The sequence below is a fragment of the Pseudorasbora parva genome, chromosome 10 (assembly GCF_024679245.1).
Source record: "Pseudorasbora parva isolate DD20220531a chromosome 10, ASM2467924v1, whole genome shotgun sequence".
NCBI classification, from domain to species: Eukaryota; Metazoa; Chordata; class Actinopteri; order Cypriniformes; family Gobionidae; genus Pseudorasbora; species Pseudorasbora parva.
The window spans coordinates 23,031,462-23,050,794 of NC_090181.1; the positions used below are offsets into that span (position 1 = coordinate 23,031,462).

General features: G+C 38.5%; 1 protein-coding gene across 5 annotated transcripts in view; it reads right to left on the reverse strand.

Moving 5' to 3' along the window:
• The window catches only part of rasgrp3 (RAS guanyl releasing protein 3 (calcium and DAG-regulated)), a 45,192-nt gene that overhangs the window by 5,068 nt on the left and 20,791 nt on the right, over positions 1-19,333 (reverse strand). For 4 of the 5 annotated variants that reach the window (XM_067455581.1, XM_067455579.1, XM_067455580.1 and 1 more), the window contains 12 exons: positions 17,946-18,077; positions 17,165-17,312; positions 13,555-13,728; positions 12,487-12,603; positions 11,834-12,109; positions 11,617-11,697; positions 11,179-11,292; positions 10,745-10,860; positions 9,746-9,893; positions 6,539-6,575; positions 6,158-6,307; positions 583-968 (listed from right to left, as the gene is read on the reverse strand). In XM_067455581.1, the coding sequence (XP_067311682.1) occupies positions 583-968; positions 6,158-6,307; positions 6,539-6,575; positions 9,746-9,893; positions 10,745-10,860; positions 11,179-11,292; positions 11,617-11,697; positions 11,834-12,109; positions 12,487-12,603; positions 13,555-13,728; positions 17,165-17,312; positions 17,946-18,077 (1,879 nt within the window). Of the gene's footprint in view, positions 1-576; positions 969-6,157; positions 6,308-6,538; positions 6,576-9,745; positions 9,894-10,744; positions 10,861-11,178; positions 11,293-11,616; positions 11,698-11,833; positions 12,110-12,486; positions 12,604-13,554; positions 13,729-17,164; positions 17,313-17,945; positions 18,078-19,333 lie in introns of those variants that run through there. The other variant, XM_067455582.1, reaches the window with a different exon arrangement.

Genomic DNA, 19,333 nt, shown 5'->3' on the forward strand with positions numbered 1-19,333 from the left:
AGGTGCGTCAGCGGTTTAATCCCTGTGTGTCAAGTGACCCTGGCTTTTTTTAAAGCCTGTTCTATAAATAACACAGAAAATATCTGAATTTAACAAACACGGCAACACAATCCGGGTCAGACATATGCTCTGCATTTGAACTCAAAACAAGGTGTCTGCCACGTCCTAAAACAACAGCCTCAAGCCCTGCTCCTGCTCAGGTTAGTGCTACTACTCCATATGTAAACTCATCGGTGTGAGTCCTGAGGAGCTCTCGGCCCTGCGGCCTCTGATCAAGATTATCTCTAGAGCGATGAGAGAAGGAGCCTACAGACGTGGAACCTTGGTGTTACCATGGCAATGGCTCAGCGAAGTTTCAAGATGTTCAAGGGCCTTGAGAGAGGCAAAGAGTGAAAAGCAGTGAAACAAGAAGGTTTGTGGGATTCACAAGGTTATCCTGCTCAAACAAGCGTGAGTCATCTTTGTCATCTCATAGAACATGTTTTTTGGGAAATATTTATCCAGCACACTGAAGTTATAAGTTTTCTAAATAGCTACTGGATCATTTCTTCTTAATTCAAATGGAATTTTGTTCAATCATACCTCAGAGGTCCTGGTTTTGTTCATATGTTGTTCTGTCAGTCCATTCTGCGGTGACTCTTCGCAGTGCTCCTGTGAGTTCCTGCTGTTCCTCATCCCTGCCGAACTCTGCGTGTCATTCTCCCAACGAGCAAAGCCTTTGTTCTTGGAAGCTTTGCGGTGTGGCCTGTACCTCATTTTGGGGAAGGTGTGCGACCCACTGTCAGCAACGGCAGCCCAGCCGTTCTCGGGCCAAAGGGGTTCTGTTTGAGTGGCCTGACTGGTAGTGGCTCTCTGGAGCCGCACTGAGATGCGCTGGGCGGAACCGGTCATCAGAGTGATGGACTTTCCCTCCAGGTCAGAGCCTGACGATGGCGACATAGCAGGAAAAGTAAACACCTCATCATCATCTGTGCAATGACAAGACAAGAGAATGTTAGCAAAGAGAATGTTTTTTTCAATATTTTCAGATTGATCAGAAATATAAATCATGTTTTCCATTTAAACATCCCAAAAACAAGATCATTTTACTTGCAAAAACGTGTTAAAAAAATACTAAGAAAAAAAAAGAAAAGACAAAAATAGATAAATGCTCTGAAAACAATATTTTAAAAGAGTACTTCACCGCTGGCTTAATAGGCTTTCAATAAAACCTGGCTGCCTAGTGGGGAAAAAAATGGAGCTACCTCTCTAGAGAAAACAGGCTGTTGTCTTCTGTTTTGCAAAATAGGAAAAATTCCACACCCATAATGCACTGGGCATGCGGTTTTAAAAAAATGCTTCTTTTTGTGTGTGTGTGTGTGTGTGTGTGTGCGTGCATGCACGTGTTAAGTTAAGTATTAAACACAAAACTAAATATGAAATGCATGATACAAATTAGTGTAATATATCACAACAAAACCAACCAACTTGAATTATTCTGTATATACATTAAAGCTGATGTGTGTAATTTTTGTGTTTTCGGACTATTTCTGACCGGTCTGGTAGGAACCGCTGTGGAGGAGCACAGTCCCTGCGTAACTTGCCATAGACATAAACAGAGAGAAGTAGCTCCAGTTGCAATGTTCTTCCACAAGACGCATGCAGATCAGTTTATTAACCGCTAGAGTGCAAAATGTTCCGGACACAGCTTTACGTCCAACTCCACCGCCACCTCTAGATTAAAACTGAATTGTGGGTACTTGTCACCCTAGGTCACATGCCATAAAAGATTCAATTACTTCTGTAAAGGAAGCCCCTAAAATGGCATCCTCTTCCTGAAGTAGTTCTTCAAATGTAAATTGCATTTGTTCCAAATGTAAAGGGCAATACAAATAAAATGTATTATTACGGTATTATTATTATTATTATTATTATTATTATTATTATTATTAGTTAAAAAAATACAGCCTGGAATTCGCCCAGTGTTTTAGCCAAACAGAAGGGAAAAACTGAAAGAAACTGCCTTTTTCACATAGCTGTCAAAAATGTTTTTTAACAAATAAACATTGTTAATTTACATGTCCTTCTCCAAAAATTAGCATATGTGATAAAAGTTCATTATTTTCCATAATGTAATTGTAGCGACTCAGGCGAATCAAACACACAATCGCCAGTTACATTTAACAAATATGTTTTGAAAGTTGTGCTTGGTGGCAGGCCTTCCCCCAACACAACAGAGAAAGATTCTTCGTTACCCTGGAAACCATCTGATAAGATGTTTTATGGCTCAAAAGAATTTGGCCACAGAAAAGTGCAGGAAGAGTGTCTTATACACAAAGAGTTTAAGACACAGAGCTTTTGCCTCAAATTATAGACAAACCATCTATAAATGAACATGCACCCCAGGACATTATATGTAAACACATAACTGTCTTGTAAAATGTTTATTCTGTATGGTATTTTGCATCTTTTTGTCTTTGTCTTAACAAAGTACTAGTTCAGATAACCTCATATATGTCATGTCTCCTATCAAATCAATGCTCACTTCACGACTTACACTTCCATGTATATCACTTATTCAGAAAATGCAGTGTGTGTTTGTTGCATTAATTATAGTATGAAGACTCAGAGACCCACTGAGTCGAACTTTGAAACAAAGAAGCATAAAATCTGCTGAGGAATTTCCCGCCTGGAAATCCCAACAATCTCATTGGTTAAGTCTAACCCTGGAGGGTGGGACTACTTCCAGACCTTAAAAGACCAGTGGAGACAATCTTCCCGCTCTTCTCTGAAAATCTCTTGCTCTTACTTCTCCAACTCTCTCCCTGTGGGAGCCAAAACCCACGGTGGCTGGCACTTAAGCCATGCCACCAATGCAGGCCCTCCAAGCAGGCCTCAGCTCTTCCAAAAATCTTCTCTTCTACAATCCGATCTTCAACAAGCCTGTTCTCCTCGCTTCCCTACTGAGTCATCAACTTACTAGCCCCAAGGGCATTCTTCAGAAGGAGGACACGGAGCATCCCTAAAAGCAACCAGCCGCTCCCTCTCGACCCGGACACGCAGGGCATTTGAACTCGGAGCACACGCACATAAGCGAGAAGCCAAAACGAAACCAAAAAGAATGCAAGTATTCTTATTCTTACTGCTGTAAAGAGGGTGTGTTATTTTCCCGTTGGGACAAGTTAACTCCGTGAGGGTCGTATTTGATGAACTGAAGGAAAGTTGCTGCTTACCCCCCCCCCCCCCCCCACTCTCTTTGTCTCTCTCTCTCTCTCTCTCTTTTATCTCTCTCTAATTTCAGTCTATTCATTATTCTCTTTTATGTATTCTTTCGTTAATATCTATATTTCTACTATCTTGATGCATATTTAGTATGTACTTTCTGTGTGAATTGTAGTGTTATTTTTAGTCTGTGGTTATTAAACCTCCAAAAGACATTTAATGAGTTGAATCTGTTATTCTACCACATACACGAAGTCAATGAAACTTGCGATCTAACGTTACCTAACTGCTTATGCTACTATGTTAGTAAGTAAACTGTATGACCATTTGAAATATTGAACTTGTCCTGATCAGTAAAGTTAATGTTTCTTATGCGCTCGTAAAGCAGTAATCCCTTATTGAGAATTGATTTGAAAAGTCTATAACTAATTTGCAGGACAAACTTAGTAGGATAATTTCAAGCAATTTCATAAAGGGTTACTTGTATTTAATTAAACAATTTTCCCTATCGGAAAATTTTAATACGTAATGAACAACTGGCAAATTATATTCATAAATTCATGAATATTGAATATTAAATCCCTTTTGAGTTAATTATTCCCCGAGACATTAAACTCATGAGTCGTTGTTGTTACATAATGATAAAAATTAAACTTTCATATATTTTAGATTCATTGTACACCAACTGAAATACTTCAGGTCTTTTATTGTTTTAATACTGATGATTTTGGCATACAGCTCATGAAAACCCAGAATTCCTATCTTAAAAAATTAGCATATCATGAAAATGTTCTCTAAACGAGCTATTAACCTAATCATCTGAATCAACTAATTAACTCTAAACACCTGCAAAAGATTCCAGAGGCTTTTAAAAACTCAACTGGTTCATTACTCAAAACCGCAATCATGGGTAAGACTGCCGACCCGACCCTGTCCAGAAGGCCATCATTGACACCCTCAAACGAGAGGGTAAGACACAGAAAGAAATTTCTGAACGAATAGGCTGTTCGCAGAGTGCTGTATCAAGGCACCTCAGTGGGAAGTCTGTGGGAAGAAAAAAGAGTGGCAAAAAACGCTGCACAACAAGAAGAGGTGACCGGACCCTGAGGAAGATTGTGGAGAAGGACCGATTCCAGACCTTGGGGGACCTGCGGAAGCAGTGGACTGAGTCTGGAGTAGAAACATCCAGAGCCAACGTGCACAGGCGTGTGCAGGAAATGGGCTACAGGTGCCGCATTCCCCAGGTCAAGCCACTTTGGGCTACAGAGAAGCAGCACTGGACTGTTGCTCAAATTTTGCATGTCATTCGGAAATCAAGGTGCCAGAGTCTGGAGGAAGACTGGGGAGAAGGAAATGCCAAAATGCCTGAAGTCCAGTGTCAAGTACCCACAGTCAGTGATGGTCTGGGTGCCATGTCAGCTGCTGGTGTTGGTCCACTGTGTTTTATCAAGGGCAGGGTCAATGCAGCTAGCTATCAGGAGATTTTGGAGCACTTCATGCTTCCATCTGCTGAAAAGCTTTATGGAGATGAAGATTTGGTTTTTCAGCAAGAGCTGGCACCTGCTCACAGTGCCAAAACCACTGGTAAATGGTTTACTGACCATGGTATTACTGTGCTCAATTGGTCTGCCAACTCTCCTGACCTGAACCCCATAGAGAATCTGTGGGATATTGTGAAGAGAAAGTTGAGAGACGCAAGACCCAACACTCTGGATGAGCTTAAGGCCGCTATCGAAGCATCCTGGGCCTCCATAACACCTCAGCAGTGCCACAGGCTGATCGCCTCCATGCCACGCCGCACTGAAGCAGTCATTTCTGCAAAAGGATTCCCGACCAAGTATTGAGTGCATAACTGAACATAATTATTTGAAGGTTGACTTTTTTTGTATTAAAAACTTTTTTCTTTTATTGGTCGGATGAAATATGCTAATTTTTTTAGAGATAGGAATTTTGGGTTTTCATGAGCTGTATGCCAAAATCATCAGTATTAAAACAATAAAAGACCTGAAATATTTTAGTTGGTGTGCAATGAATCTAAAATATATGAAAGTTTAATTTTTATCATTACATTACGGAAAATAATGAACTTTTATCACATATGCTATTTTTTTGAGAAGGACCTGTATATATGTGACCCTGGACCACAAAAGCAGGCATAAATCACACAGGTATATTTGTGGCAATAGCCAACAATACATTGTATGGGTCAAACTTGTCACTTTTTCTTTTTTGCCAAAAATCATTAGGATATTATATCATGTTCCAAGAATATACGTTGTGAATTTCCTACCATAAATAAATAAATAAATAAATAAATAAATAAATATATATATATATATATATATATATATATATATATATATATATATATATATATGTATATATATATATATATATGTATATATATATATATACATATACATATATATATACATATACATATATATATATATATATATATATATATATATATATATATATATATATATATATATATATATATATATATATATATATATATATTTCAGGTCTTGTTTTAATACTGATGATTTTGGCATACAGCTCATGAAAACCCAAAATTCCTATCTCTAAAAAAATTAGCATATTTCATACGACCAATAAACGAAAAAAGTTTTTAATACAAAAAAAGTCAACCTTCAAATAATTATGTTCAGTTATGCACTCAAAACTTGGTCGGGAATCCTTTTGCAGAAATGACTTTAAATAGTTGTCTCTTAGCCAAATATTTTCATATCCTAACAAACCATACATCAATGGAAAGCTTATTTATTTATATCTATTTATTTTAGAGAGAGAGAGAGAGAGAGAGAGAGAGAGAGAGAGAGAGAGAGAGAGAGAGAGAGAGAGAGAGAGAGAGAGAGAGAGAGAGAGAGAGAGAAAACCCTCATCTATGAAGATAAACAGATGTTGATGTACTGTACAGGTGTGTTTTCACCTTTGCAGGTGGGCAGGTTGGGGCTGCTGGGTAAAGAGCTGTGAGTAAGCACTCCAGGAGATACGCTTCCCAGCGATGTGGACCGAGGAAGGCGTCGGCACGCCAAAACCAACAGCTCACGACACTGTTTATGGCAGTTCACTCCACAGTCTGAAAACCAAAACATTACACTTTAAGTGCACATTTCCATAAATGAGAATGTATAAGAACAACAACAAAAAACACATGCATGGGACAGATTTATAGAAACAGGATGTTTAAAAAAACACTAATTTCAAATAACTAAGAGAAGAAAAGAAAAAAACTAGTAGTGAATTTATAAGATCAGCATCAACAAGCATCAACATCTATTGTGATCTGCTCTATTTATTTATTTTTTACCTTTGCACTTGTATCCTTGTTTAATAATTCCCCAGAGCTGAAAATATAGACCACGGGGTGAAGAGGAAGGGCACAAAGAGGACAAAACGGAGAGAGAGAGAGAAAGAGAGAGAAGCATATGAGTAAACATAAATTAGGGAAAAAAGCTACAGGTTTATGCTGTATTTGAGTTCATGGTTTTCTGTACACAGAGCCATGTGTAATAAACAGGATACTTCCACACGTTGCACCCTTCCTGTGCAATACAGCGTGAGAGAGGTGATTTTGTGTGTGTGTCTGAAAGTCTGTTTAAAAGAATGTGTGGGTTAACTCAGCGGATTCCTGTCTAACCATCTGTGTAAATACAGAACAATCTGAGCAGCAGTGACTATGACTGAACACTCACTGTAGTGTATACACTCACTCTAAAGTTCATCAGCCGACAATATTCGGCACTATGCCAACAGGAAATGTAACGCATTTACTGGGAATGACAAGATTTTGTAAAAATCGTATGTGTGTGTAGGGCTGTTTGCCACCTTGGTCAACAGACGTATTTATTTTTATACATTATATTATTCATATGTTGTTTTATATTGGTGTGTTTGTGTTATATATATAAAAAAGAAAATTCCACTTTGTTTGATATTTAGTAACATAATCCAAAATGGTATCCATTGTATACAAATATACTGCCGTTCAAATATTTGGAGTCAGTCCATTTTTTTCTTATACTCACCATTGCTGCATTTATTTGAACAATACAGTAAAACAGCTAAGATTAACTATTTCTATATTTTATTTTATTACTTATTTTTACAATTTAAAACAAGTGTTTTCTATTTTAATTAGGACTAGATGGAGGCAGATGATTCACTGTAGCGACCCCTGAAGGGAACAGCCGAAAGAAGAAGAAGAAGTTTTCTATTTTAATAGATTCTAAATGTCATTTATTCCTGAGATGGCGAAGCTGAAATTTCAGCATCATTCTAATATGCTGATTTGCTGCTCAAGAAATCAATGTTGAAAACAGCTGTGCAGCTTAATATTTTTGTGGAAACCAAGATACATTTTTCTAGATTCTTTGATGAATAGAAAGTAAAGAAATTAGAATTCTTGTAACATCAAAAATGCTTCCTTGTTGAATAAAAGTATTAAAGGGTTAGTTCACCCAAAAATGAAAATTATGTTATTAATGACTAACCCTAAGTCATTCCACACCCATAAGACCTCATCTTCATCCCAGTTTAAGATATATTTAGTCCGAGAGGGTATGGAAGTGTATGCACACTATACTGTCCATGTCCAGAAAGGGAATAAAAACATCATCAAAGTAGTCCATATGTGACATCAGTGGGTTAATTAGAATCTCTTGAAGCATCAAAATTACATTTTTGGTCCAAAAATAACAAAAAACACTACTTTATTCAGTATTATCTTCTCTTCCGCGTTTGTTTTCAATCCTCAAATAAAGATTCAGTCAGCGTATTGATTCATGATTCGGATCGCCAATGTCACATGATTTCATAACCTCTCTAATCTTTATTTGAGTACTGAAAACAAACCAGGAAGAGAAGACAATACTGAATAAAGTCGTAGTTAACCAATTGATGTTACATATGAACTACTTTGATTATGTTTTCTTTACCTCCTGGACATGGACAGTATAGTGTGCATACAGTTTCATTAAAGGTACAGAAAAGCTCTCGGACTAAATATAAAATATCTTAAACTTTGCTCCGAAAATGAACGGAGGTCTTATGGGTATGACGTTAGGGTGAGTCATTAATGACATACATTTCATTTTGCGGTGAATTAAAGCAGCACTGGGTAACTTTTGCTCTCGGGGTCCCCCTACAGTTGGGAAAAAAAAATGTCCTCAACTACTGTCGTAAGCTCTGTCATCCTACAACAGGGGATGCCATCGCAGGTGCATTTGTTGACATGACAGCCCTGATAGACCTGAACTAGTAATGCGCGGGTCGTCTCATAACTCGCGGACCCCGTATGTCTATTAAATGGTCGCGGGGCAGGTTGTAAAAATATATACAGTGGTGCGGGGCGGGCCAAATAACTTCATAAAAGCGGCCCCGCGGGTTGGTGCAGCACTAACAGTTCCCCTGAACACTGCAGGAGGAGTTCACATGCAGGTGTTCTTCTGGCGGCGCGTGTGAAATGTCTTCATCCCAGGTACAGTCAGTGGCATATGTTTCAGCCTGTCATATGAATATAATTTCATGGGTTTAATTTTTTTCAAACGCCAAATAATTGCGATGCTCACGTTTACAAGCCAGCGTCATTATAGTAGTCTATTGGTTACCGTTTTACAGAATCTATATGATACTTCAATTCAATGTTTGAGTGGTAGGTAATCACCATAACATGCATGACAGCATCGGTCAGGCACGCCTCCTTCAGCTCACACCAAGGAGCAAACGCTGGTCCAATGTTGATCCTCGTCCTGCCTTTAATCCCATCACTTTTTCATTTCCTCTTATTGCTTTCCTCCAACAAAACCTTTTCTTTCTTATTTGTCTGTGCTGCTTCGGACATGACTATATTATCCGACGAACAAAGTTGGGCTCGCACGTCCGAATGTAAGGAAGTGTGAGTGTTGGTGGAAGTGACGTATATGCCGTAAAGCAGTCAAATTTTGTAGTTCTTTTTGTTCTCGGGTTAATACCCGAAACTCGAAGTTTAAAAGTACAATTAAAAACGATACAGACCCCATCAAGCTATGGCAGACGTGTCGTTCAACCTATTGTAAGTCGATGTATGTTCACAAGAGTCTTGAAAATATATTATGAAGGTTGAAAAGTTACCTAGTGCTGTTTTGACCCTTTAATGTCTTAAAAAAATATAAAAACAATTTTACTGACCCCAAACTTCTGAACGGTAGTGTTTAATTTTTTTTAAACAGTCAGCAACTTGGCCTGTAATGAAAAAAAATGGCAGTAAAAAGTATTTAATGTAACTTAACTAATCTAAAATCTTGGTGGTAAGAAACGGCTAAACACCGTGGTTGGATTTAACATTTAACCTATCTGCATGATTCAGTGACGTTGTGGTAAACTCAGCTCCTGCTAGGTGTCCTTGTTTGCACACACACACACACAGTGCTGAACATCTCAAGTGTTGCACAGGAGAAATAAATATACATTATCAACTGTGCTGATGTGAAAGGAAAGGAGTACAATTCTTTATGAGCCTAATATAATCAGCTCTTACAAATCCAGCGCAGTGTTCACAGAATGTTGGTTTCAGGTAGGTCATCTCCTGGAAGTTGTGAATAAATCCAGGACCCATCTTACACTGCAGCAGCGGGTTGGCACGCAGGAAATACGCCATCATCTCGTCCTTACTGATCAATCCATCCCTGGACAAAAACAGAAAGGAATCATCATGACATCCTCTATGCAGCTCAAAGCAGTCAACATAACTCTTAATGTGCTAATGCTCTTCCTGTGTCACAACAGGTACAGTATCTGAATAGAACCAGTGTGAGTGCAGAAGCTCAGGAGAAATGCATGCAGTCACGCGCCAGTAATGCGGTTTGAGCGCTGTACTGCTAAGATGAACCACAGAGGATGCCTGGGGAATTTCTGAGTGTGTGAGAGTCTTTGCGTGCCTGATGCTGTGCGTCCTTCACCGGGAGGCATGACCTTCAGCCTTTTAACAGTGCAGCAGGTAACCCACACTGAGCAGCTGCATGTCCCGGAGTGACTAAACCGTACACATGCTGCATTTTTAACCTCTCATCATTAAAAATAAATACATAAACGTTTTAAATGATATATCCATTTGTCCAGTGGTACAGAAAGTGTCAGGCTCAAAAATATGCTCTATTTTCACAAAATTCACAAAAACACTGCACTTCAGTGCTCTTTAAAAATGTATTATTGTTGTTTAAATATTGCATCATGGTGTTGTGTAGTCTGCGTGCCATGCTCTGCGCCATTTGCAGCGATGAAACATACTTATAAATTCAGCACAGTTGAGAAGAACCCTTTAAGGAATTTCCAGACACTTTACATTGACCCTGTCAGAAAGGAGACGATGTACTGAAAATGTGTCTCCTCCAATATTACTGAATCTCTGCCCAGGCTTATAAAGAATCATTGACACAGACTATGAGCAGCTCTTGCCAAGAAACACTATTAGCAGTTTGGCACTGCAGGGGTCTGTTACAAGAATCACACATTTCATGTGTGTGCGTTTCCTACTTACTGGTCTTTATCAAGCACGCAGAAGGAATCAAGGAAAGGGAAATTTGCAGCGATACTCTCAAAGTCTTCCTGAGATATATATCCGTCATGGTCGTGGTCATAGTTTCGAAAGACAGACTTTACATGCAAAACAAAACAAAACAGGAAAACAAGTTTAGTGACTGTGTTGCAGTGAGCAAAAGCTAAATACATACATTTACATCTTCTGTTAAAGGACTGGACTATTCTTTGCATGTGGCATAAATATGTGCATTGATATAATCTACCATATATTAAACCATTCAGGAAGTTTTGAGTCACCGAAATATGCATAACCAGCCCCTTATATTCAAAGCCTGACCTGGTTTTATGGAGCTAGAAGTTATACTATATAGAACATGAAAAAAGTTTTAATATTATAAATGTCCGTGAGCATTGCTGTCGGCAATAACTTACATCCACAACCTTCCTTATGTGTTTGTTGACCACTGAAGGATCTGGTTTGGTAGTGACCCCAGAGGCCCAGTCCAGTGGAGCCAGAGGTTTGTTGGGTGTTGTGGGTGATGTTGGCTGCAGAAAGACATGGATGTTATAGAATGTATTATTTTCTGTGCTAAATTTGTACAAAAGAAACCCTTATCAGCAAAAACTCTTTGAGAGAGAGGATAAAACCAGTCAATATTTTGTGACCACAATATCAATGCAACATCAAAATCGTTGGATGTCTCGGGTTTTAATGCTTAAAAAGATCTTATGTTTATCAAGGCCGCATTTATTTACTCAAGTTATATTTTAAATGCAAATCTTTTGTAAATGTCTTTGTCAATTTTGATCAATTTAATGTTAATTTACTTTGAACAGTAGTGGAACGCATAGGCCGCATAGTCATCTTACCTGAGATTTGGGATTACGGGGTTCTCTGAGCAAGGACAGCTCATAAATTTCATCCTCTGTGTAGTACAGATCCAAGGACAGCTTTACACAAACAGACACACAATTCAATTAAAACCAATAATTTCCCAAGGGGTTAAAACCAGTGTAAATCAGTGCTGCTGTCAGACATTTACTGTGTGTGCAGATTTACGACCACAGATGTGTAAGCTGAACTCACAGTGAGCAGGTAGATCAGGTCCATGTTGGGCTCCACCTGAGCCACAGCACTCTGCAGGGACACCAGCTCATTAAAGGTGAGATACAGCTGCTGCATCTTCACGATGTTCACTTTCCCATCCTCCACCCAGTCCGGGAACACCACGTGCACGGCGATCAGGTCCTTCAGATGAACGCCTAGGATCGGGATCTTAAACCCTTCGCTTTCACTGAAGGCTTTGCGGTAAGCGCAGTAATTACCGTTTGACGAAACCAGCTCTGTCATTTCATTCCAGATCTGTCAAAAGCAAGAGAAAATTACTCATTCTGTAAGATCTAGATCACATGTCTGACCATGTTTTTTTCTTATTAGTGCATTTTTCCTATACAAGCACATTAAATAGTATTTGAATTACACCTAAAATATATTTATAACAAAATATCAAAACAAGTGACATCTCCAAATCCTTTTTTGTATCAGCTTCACTTTTCTGATCCATTTTAGAAATACTTGTCCGATATCTCCCGTATGATTACGTCTAAAATGTTTCCCAAAGGTAACGTGACATCCAATTCCTCAGCAGTGGGAGTTGGCCACTTATGACATGACTTTACAGACAAGGGAGTGAATAATGCTTAGAGAAACTAAACAGCTGTTTTTGCAGGGACTTGCACCTTGGTGACCTCTGGGCTGAGGTGAGAATGAGTTTCCTTCAAGCGGGAAATAGAGCTGTGACTCAGACCCCCGACCACAGCCATCAGTGTGTTAAAGTTCTGCAGGTGGAGCAGTTTCTGAAAGAGACAAAAAGAGACCGTCAGACAGACAGACAGACAGACAGACAGACAGACAGATAGACAGATAGACAGATAGACAGATAGACAGACAGACAGACAGACAGACAGACAGATAGACAGATAGACAGATAGATAGATAGATAGATAGATAGATAGATAGATAGATAGATAGATAGATAGATAGATAGATAGATAGATAGATAGATATGATCCATTAGTTCGCATATGATCTAGAGTTTTTCTTTTACAGCATAATTGCACAAGTGCTAGATGATCTCATAAAAGCACAGCTCTTCTTTATTACTGGAGCTCCAGAAACCCGACAGCTCAACACTTAACATCTATTAGCTGACACAGATCATGCCCCACAGGCCTTAAAACAGATACTAAAAGCACAGGCTTTGTACTGAAGGGATGCCTGGGCGCTCTTCACAATAGAGGCGTTTCATACACCCCGGCGGCGTGAGAGCAGGCAGGCGGCTCCATAGCACTCTTCCGCTGGCAGACATTAACATATCAAAGGGCCTGGAAATGTCATCTAGCTGCATTCAGAACGCACTGGTTTGCTGGGTGAAGGGTCTCGCATTTGCGTAAATCAACGTACAGTTAAATAGCGTCTCACATCAGTGTGTTACCCAGGATGCATTTTTTTTTCATAATGAGTTATTCAATCATAATATGGGCTCCATTATCTTACATAATGTTACATTTAGTTGCATTTCCTAAACTTTGATTTACTTTCATATGTTATTTATTTATTTCTTGCTCTGGTGTTATTATATATTATATTAATTCTTTACTAATACGGCAATCCTTTTTAGACAAGCTAATACACTTTCATCAACATAGATAATAGCGTAGATAATCTCTGGTCTGCTTCTATTACTAATTTATATTACTTAAATGTGACTATCTTTGTCAGACACGAGGATAAATGTATGTTCTTACCTGTGCGACATGGATATATTTGTTGATGACCTCTGCTCTGTGCTGAGGGGTGAGTTTACTGAGAACCATCAGTTGAACCCACTGAGAGATCCCATTAAACAGAGCGATGGAGCGCTCTAATGTGGGGTTATCTACTAGACAGCCATGAATCACGTAACTCTGGTAATCTGTGAACTGAGGACATACACAAATTGAAACATGTTCATTCATACTTTGAAAAATGTGTTTAAGTTAGTGGCTTTGCTGCTTTTTTTGGTCATATTAAAGCAGTTCAGCTATTATCAAAGAAGCACAACTTTTCCAGAAACAAGTTACTTTTGCAACTAGCAAAGAACCAGCGTGACAACATATCGCAAGTAATATGAGTAAACATATACATTTAGTTAAATGGTCAGTCCAATGTAGTGGTGGAATCTTTCTATTGAATAGGTTCATCCTGAACCGTCACTCTCACATATAGGACTTTATTAAGTCCAATTCCTTCTGGTGAATTGTTCTGGTTCATAATAAATAAATAAAAAAATAAATCGGATAAAAAAATGGTTTTGTCTGATTCAAATTCATGTAGCTAACTGTTGATGAAAGACTGGCAGACACAAAGAGAACAAACTACTTTTGATTTATATGCCATGGCTTTTAACAGATTCTATCACATTCTTTTTCCAAAGCTTAACATTGATTTAGAAGGGAGCAATGGATAAAGGAAGGATGTTTGTTAACTAAAAAAAACTACTTGAGGGTTAGCTGCTAAGAATAACGCCGGCTTCACACTGCACGCGTAAGCAGGGCGTAGGCAGCGCTGAAGCAGCGCGTGTGTAAAGCAGTAGCAGCGCACACACTTTTTCCTTTCACACGGGCAGCGTTTGTGGCGCGCAGTTGTCACGCGCAGTTGTGTACAGAGTACTCTCTTTAATGGATAAGTTTGCATTTCTCTTTAATGTATTTGAAATGGGAATAAAGCAAAGATTTATCATGAAGCTAATTTTATTTTTAAAAAATCGTTTCACTTATTTCTAATGTCTTTTTATTTCGTTTAGTGCGAGTTTTTGATAGAAGAAAGGCCATCGCACTATATGTCCATGAAAAGCACACTGCTAAAAAGAGAAACTTCAGGAAATTGTCTTGAAATATAGGATAGGCATCAAATTTACATGCATTACCCATCATAAACCTCTTAAAGATAATTCATAAATGACTGTAATAACTAAGAGGAAACTTCTTAATGATATATTGTAGGCTAAATGAGCAAATTATCTAAAAACGTTTTTTTAAAAATGACAAAATAACGCACATCATAGTCTATCTACATGTCTATACTGTATGTGTGCTATATTCATGTGTGTATATTCTATTTACCTATCCATATTTAGTTGTTCGTTCGTGAGACAACGAAAGATTGTCAAAAACACTTTAAAATGACTTGCCATCAGCACCCAGAGCCGCTCACGCTCACCAACTTCCTCCCATGCTTTCATTCACTTGCAAGTCTTTATAAAGCAAATTGTGTGGATTATAGAGAACTGTGTGCTTCTCAACCTTCACGATGAGACGAGTGTCATGTTTTTTCAGGTGCACTCTGAAGAACACTGCCTGACACCACGTGCTTTTGTTTATCGTTTCTGTTTTTATGCCAGCATATAGTTATAATATATACATAATTTAATTCATATTTAATTTAAGCTAAAATGGCATACATTATTTAAAATTAGTTTTGTAGTTCAGGCAAAAACTTATGGCAGTGACTTCGGTTTTTGTGTAGAACTTTCTTTCTTTTTCTTTTTATCATGGTGACTGAGAAACACACGGAACACTTCACTAAATTATTTAATGGTTAAATGTGTTATTTTTCATGTTAACCAGGTTAATTTTGATCAGAACAATATAGTGTGGCTTAAATTCATCGTGAGCAGCGCGTCAAAAATAGACCTGGCGCCGAAACGATCGCGGCACTGACGCTTCTGCTCTGCTCCTGCTACGCGCCGCTGCGCTGCCTCTGCTGCCGGTGTGAATGCACTCATCTGTTAACATGAGCACCAAAAAAAATATGCGCTGCTTACGCCCTGCTTACGCGTGCAGTGTGAAGCCGGCGTAAGCAGGGCGTATTTTTTTCGGCGCTCATGTTAACAGATGAGTGCATTCACACCGGCAGCAGAGGCAGCGCAGCGGCGCGTAGCAGGAGCAGAGCAGAAGCGTCAGTGCCGCGATCGTTTCGGCGCCAGGTCTATTTTTGACGCGCTGCTCACGATGAATTAAAGCCACAGTACATTGTTCTGATCAAAATTAACCTGGTTAACATGAAAAATAACACATTTAACCATGAAATAATTTAGTGAGGTGTTCCGTGTGTTTCTCAGTGACCATATGACATCTGGCACTGTGGGGAAAAAAAAAGTTCTACACAAAAACCGAAGTCACTGCCATAAGTTTTTGCCTGATACAAAACTAATTTTAAATAATGTATGCCAGTTTAGCTCAAATTAAATATGAATTAAATTATGTATATATTATAACTATATGCTGGCATAAAAACAGAAACGATAAACAAAAGCACGTGGTGTCAGGCAGTGTTCTTCAGAGTGCACCTGAAAAAACATGACACTCGTCTCATCGTGAAGGTTGAGAAGCACACAGTTCTCTATGATCCACACAATTTGCTTTATAAAGACTTGCAAGTGAATGAAAAAGCATGGGAGGAAGTTGGTGAGCGTGAGCGGCTCTGGGTGCTGATGGCAAGTCATTTTAAAGTGTTTTTGACAATCTTTCGTTGTCTCACGAACGAACAACTAAATATGGATAGGTAAATAGAATATACACACATGAATATAGCACACATACAGTATAGAAATGTAGATAGACTATGATGTGCGTTATTTTGTCATTTAAAAAAACGTTTTTAGATAATTTGCTTATTTAGCCTACAATATATCATTAAGAAGTTTACTCTTTTTCCTCTTAATTCATTTATGAATTATATTTAAGAGGTTTATGATGGGTAATGCATGTAAATTTGATGCCTATCCTATATTTCAAGACAATTTCCTGAAGTTTCTCTTTTTAGCAGTGTGCTTTTCATGGACATATAGTGCGATGGCCTTTCTTCTATCAAAAACTCGCACTGAACGAAATAAAAAAACAAGTGAAACGAATTTTTAAAATAAAATTAGCTTCATGAGAAATCTTTGCTTTATTTCCATTTCAAATGCATTAAAGAGAAATGCAAACGTATCCATTATAGAGTAGCCTACTCTGTATACAACTGCGCGTGACAACTGCGCGCGACAAACGCTGCCTGTGTGAAAGGAAAAAGTGTGCGCGCTGCTACTGCTTTACACACGCGCTGCTTCAGCGCTGCCTACGCCCTGCTTACGCGTGCAGTGTGAAGCCGGCGTGACAATGCAGGGCGATGGAAAAAATTAGCAGAGCTGATAAGAGAACTAAAGTGTGTTCTCATATGCATAGCCTTTCTTTCTATATCACACACACACACACACACACACACACACACACACATGCACACACACAATCTACACTGACGCAAGTCCTCTACAGCTGCCGGCTTTCCCAGGTGAAAGAAACACTCTATTTTTCCATTTCCACTGTGCACACTAACCGATATCCTCCTGATGGACTTGTATTCTAAGAAGGTGAGGTGTTCGGCCAACTCGATGGGTTCCAGGTGATCAAACAGCAGTGACGCTTTGCCCTTCTTCACCTGCTTCTTTCGCTGAGTCAGTTTACGCATCCAGTCATACGAGGGACTGAAGGGACAAACATGTTTTCACTGTTTTATGTTTATTCAAACACTGTAAACCCGAATAAGTTTACAAAAAAGCAATCAGTTGTTTAAGTAAGCAGAACTTGCATATTTTTATTTTGTAATCATTTGAATTGCTCTGACCTTGAATTATTTGAGTAAACTAATTCATACATTTAATTTAAAATATCATGTAATCTCAAATGTTAAGTAAAAAAGAAATACTAAATGTTAAGTGAAAACTTGACTTTAACTAACCTTACTAATTGACAACAACATAAACTCTTCTAAACTATAGCATAACAAAACATTAAACACAGCTATGCCTCCCACTTGACATTGGGAGGCACATTGGGAGCACAAAAAATATAACACCAATATAACACTCAATTTTGGCATTTACCGTCCCTTTTGAGGGACAGGTGCATAATGCTCTATGCAATCATTTCCAAATAATCTGAATCAGTGATTAAAACACATGCTCATTAGTGTCAAGTTATTATTCCATAAAAGGGCAACATTTGAATTTATAGCAGTGCATTTTCATTTCAATCAAAACAGTAGTCATGATTAAAGCTAAATAGGTCAATAGTAATGACACAGTCAATGAGTGTTTGTGTGTTGCAACAACACTCACATTGTAGAAATGTCAAGTAGTTTAATGTGCTCGTCACCACCCAGCTGAGCGGCTGCATCTCGAAATTCTTCTGTAAGACGGATTAAACCTAGATCCAGATCAAACTCTGCAGGGAACTCGGCTATCCAGTACCTACACACACAGTTGTGAAAACTGTTAATTACATTGACCTTTCATTGCAATGTTTATCAAAGAGCATAAATGGTTCTTCATTTTTAAAACAAAGTTTTTATATTTTTTCTACTTCTTGTGATTTTGTTGTCATTTCACAAACTCATTTACATTTCAGCAAAAAAGGCAACCTGCATGTTACAACTCAACTCTTTATCTATAAAGCACTTTTAAAACCATAAGATTGGACCAAAGTGCTGTACATAAATATAGCATAAAACTCCCTAATTATTACAAAGACGATAACCATGACAATCGAGTCGTCTATCATACAGTAAATTACTCACATTTCTCAGACTTAATCAAACCCCAAAGGCCAGACAAAAGAAGTCATTAGACTTTTGAAAGTGTCCACATCATGGGCATTTTATAGATAAGGGCAGTTTGTTCCAAAGTACAGGAGCTGCAACAGCAAAAGCCGGATCTTATCTACACCTCAAACGTGACTGTGGAACAATTGTTCAATTTAAACTGCAGATTGATGCTTGTCCAATTACATCGTAAACATCAGTTTTAAAAGAGAAGCTCCTATCAGTGTTGTTCTAGTTGCCATTTTTTATTTCTATTCGCTGTCAGGTAACATCTGAAACTGCAGCCTTGAGAAAATGTTCAAACACATCATCACCATGCTTACTTCTGGGGAAATGTAACCTTGAAGCACAGTTTGTCTAGACCACAAACACAAAACATAAAAAACAGCTCACGACTCTGCAAACATTTATTTGTGGGTTTGCTGTCTGTGTTAAAGGGGTGGCTCCGTGGTTTTTTTCTAGGCTTGGTTGTTTTTCGGGCGCAGTAAAACATAATTAAAACTTCTTTTTTTTTAAAACGCTGTATTTTTCTTATATTTTACCTTTATTCCACACCGCTGCCTCCACTGTCCTTTGAACGGCTCGTTTGCTTCCTGCTTCTATGAAGCTTATCCCTCCGAAAAATGAAATGGTCTTAGACTGGTTAGATGGCCAAATGTAGTTTGATGTATTTTTATTGGCTGAAGTGCCAAGCACAGGTTGTCCGGAAACACCACGCCCCTTACCATTACGGGCAGAAGTCACATCTGCGGTGACTAGCAAGGGTTTATGATGTCACCAACCTGGGAAGAAGCTCGTTGTAGTCCAAACTGGCCGTTTTTGTAGGCAATAAATTGGCATGATTTTAAAAGACAATATCTCCGTTTGCATTGAACTTTCAGCGCTGTAACTTTGCAGATACTGTTT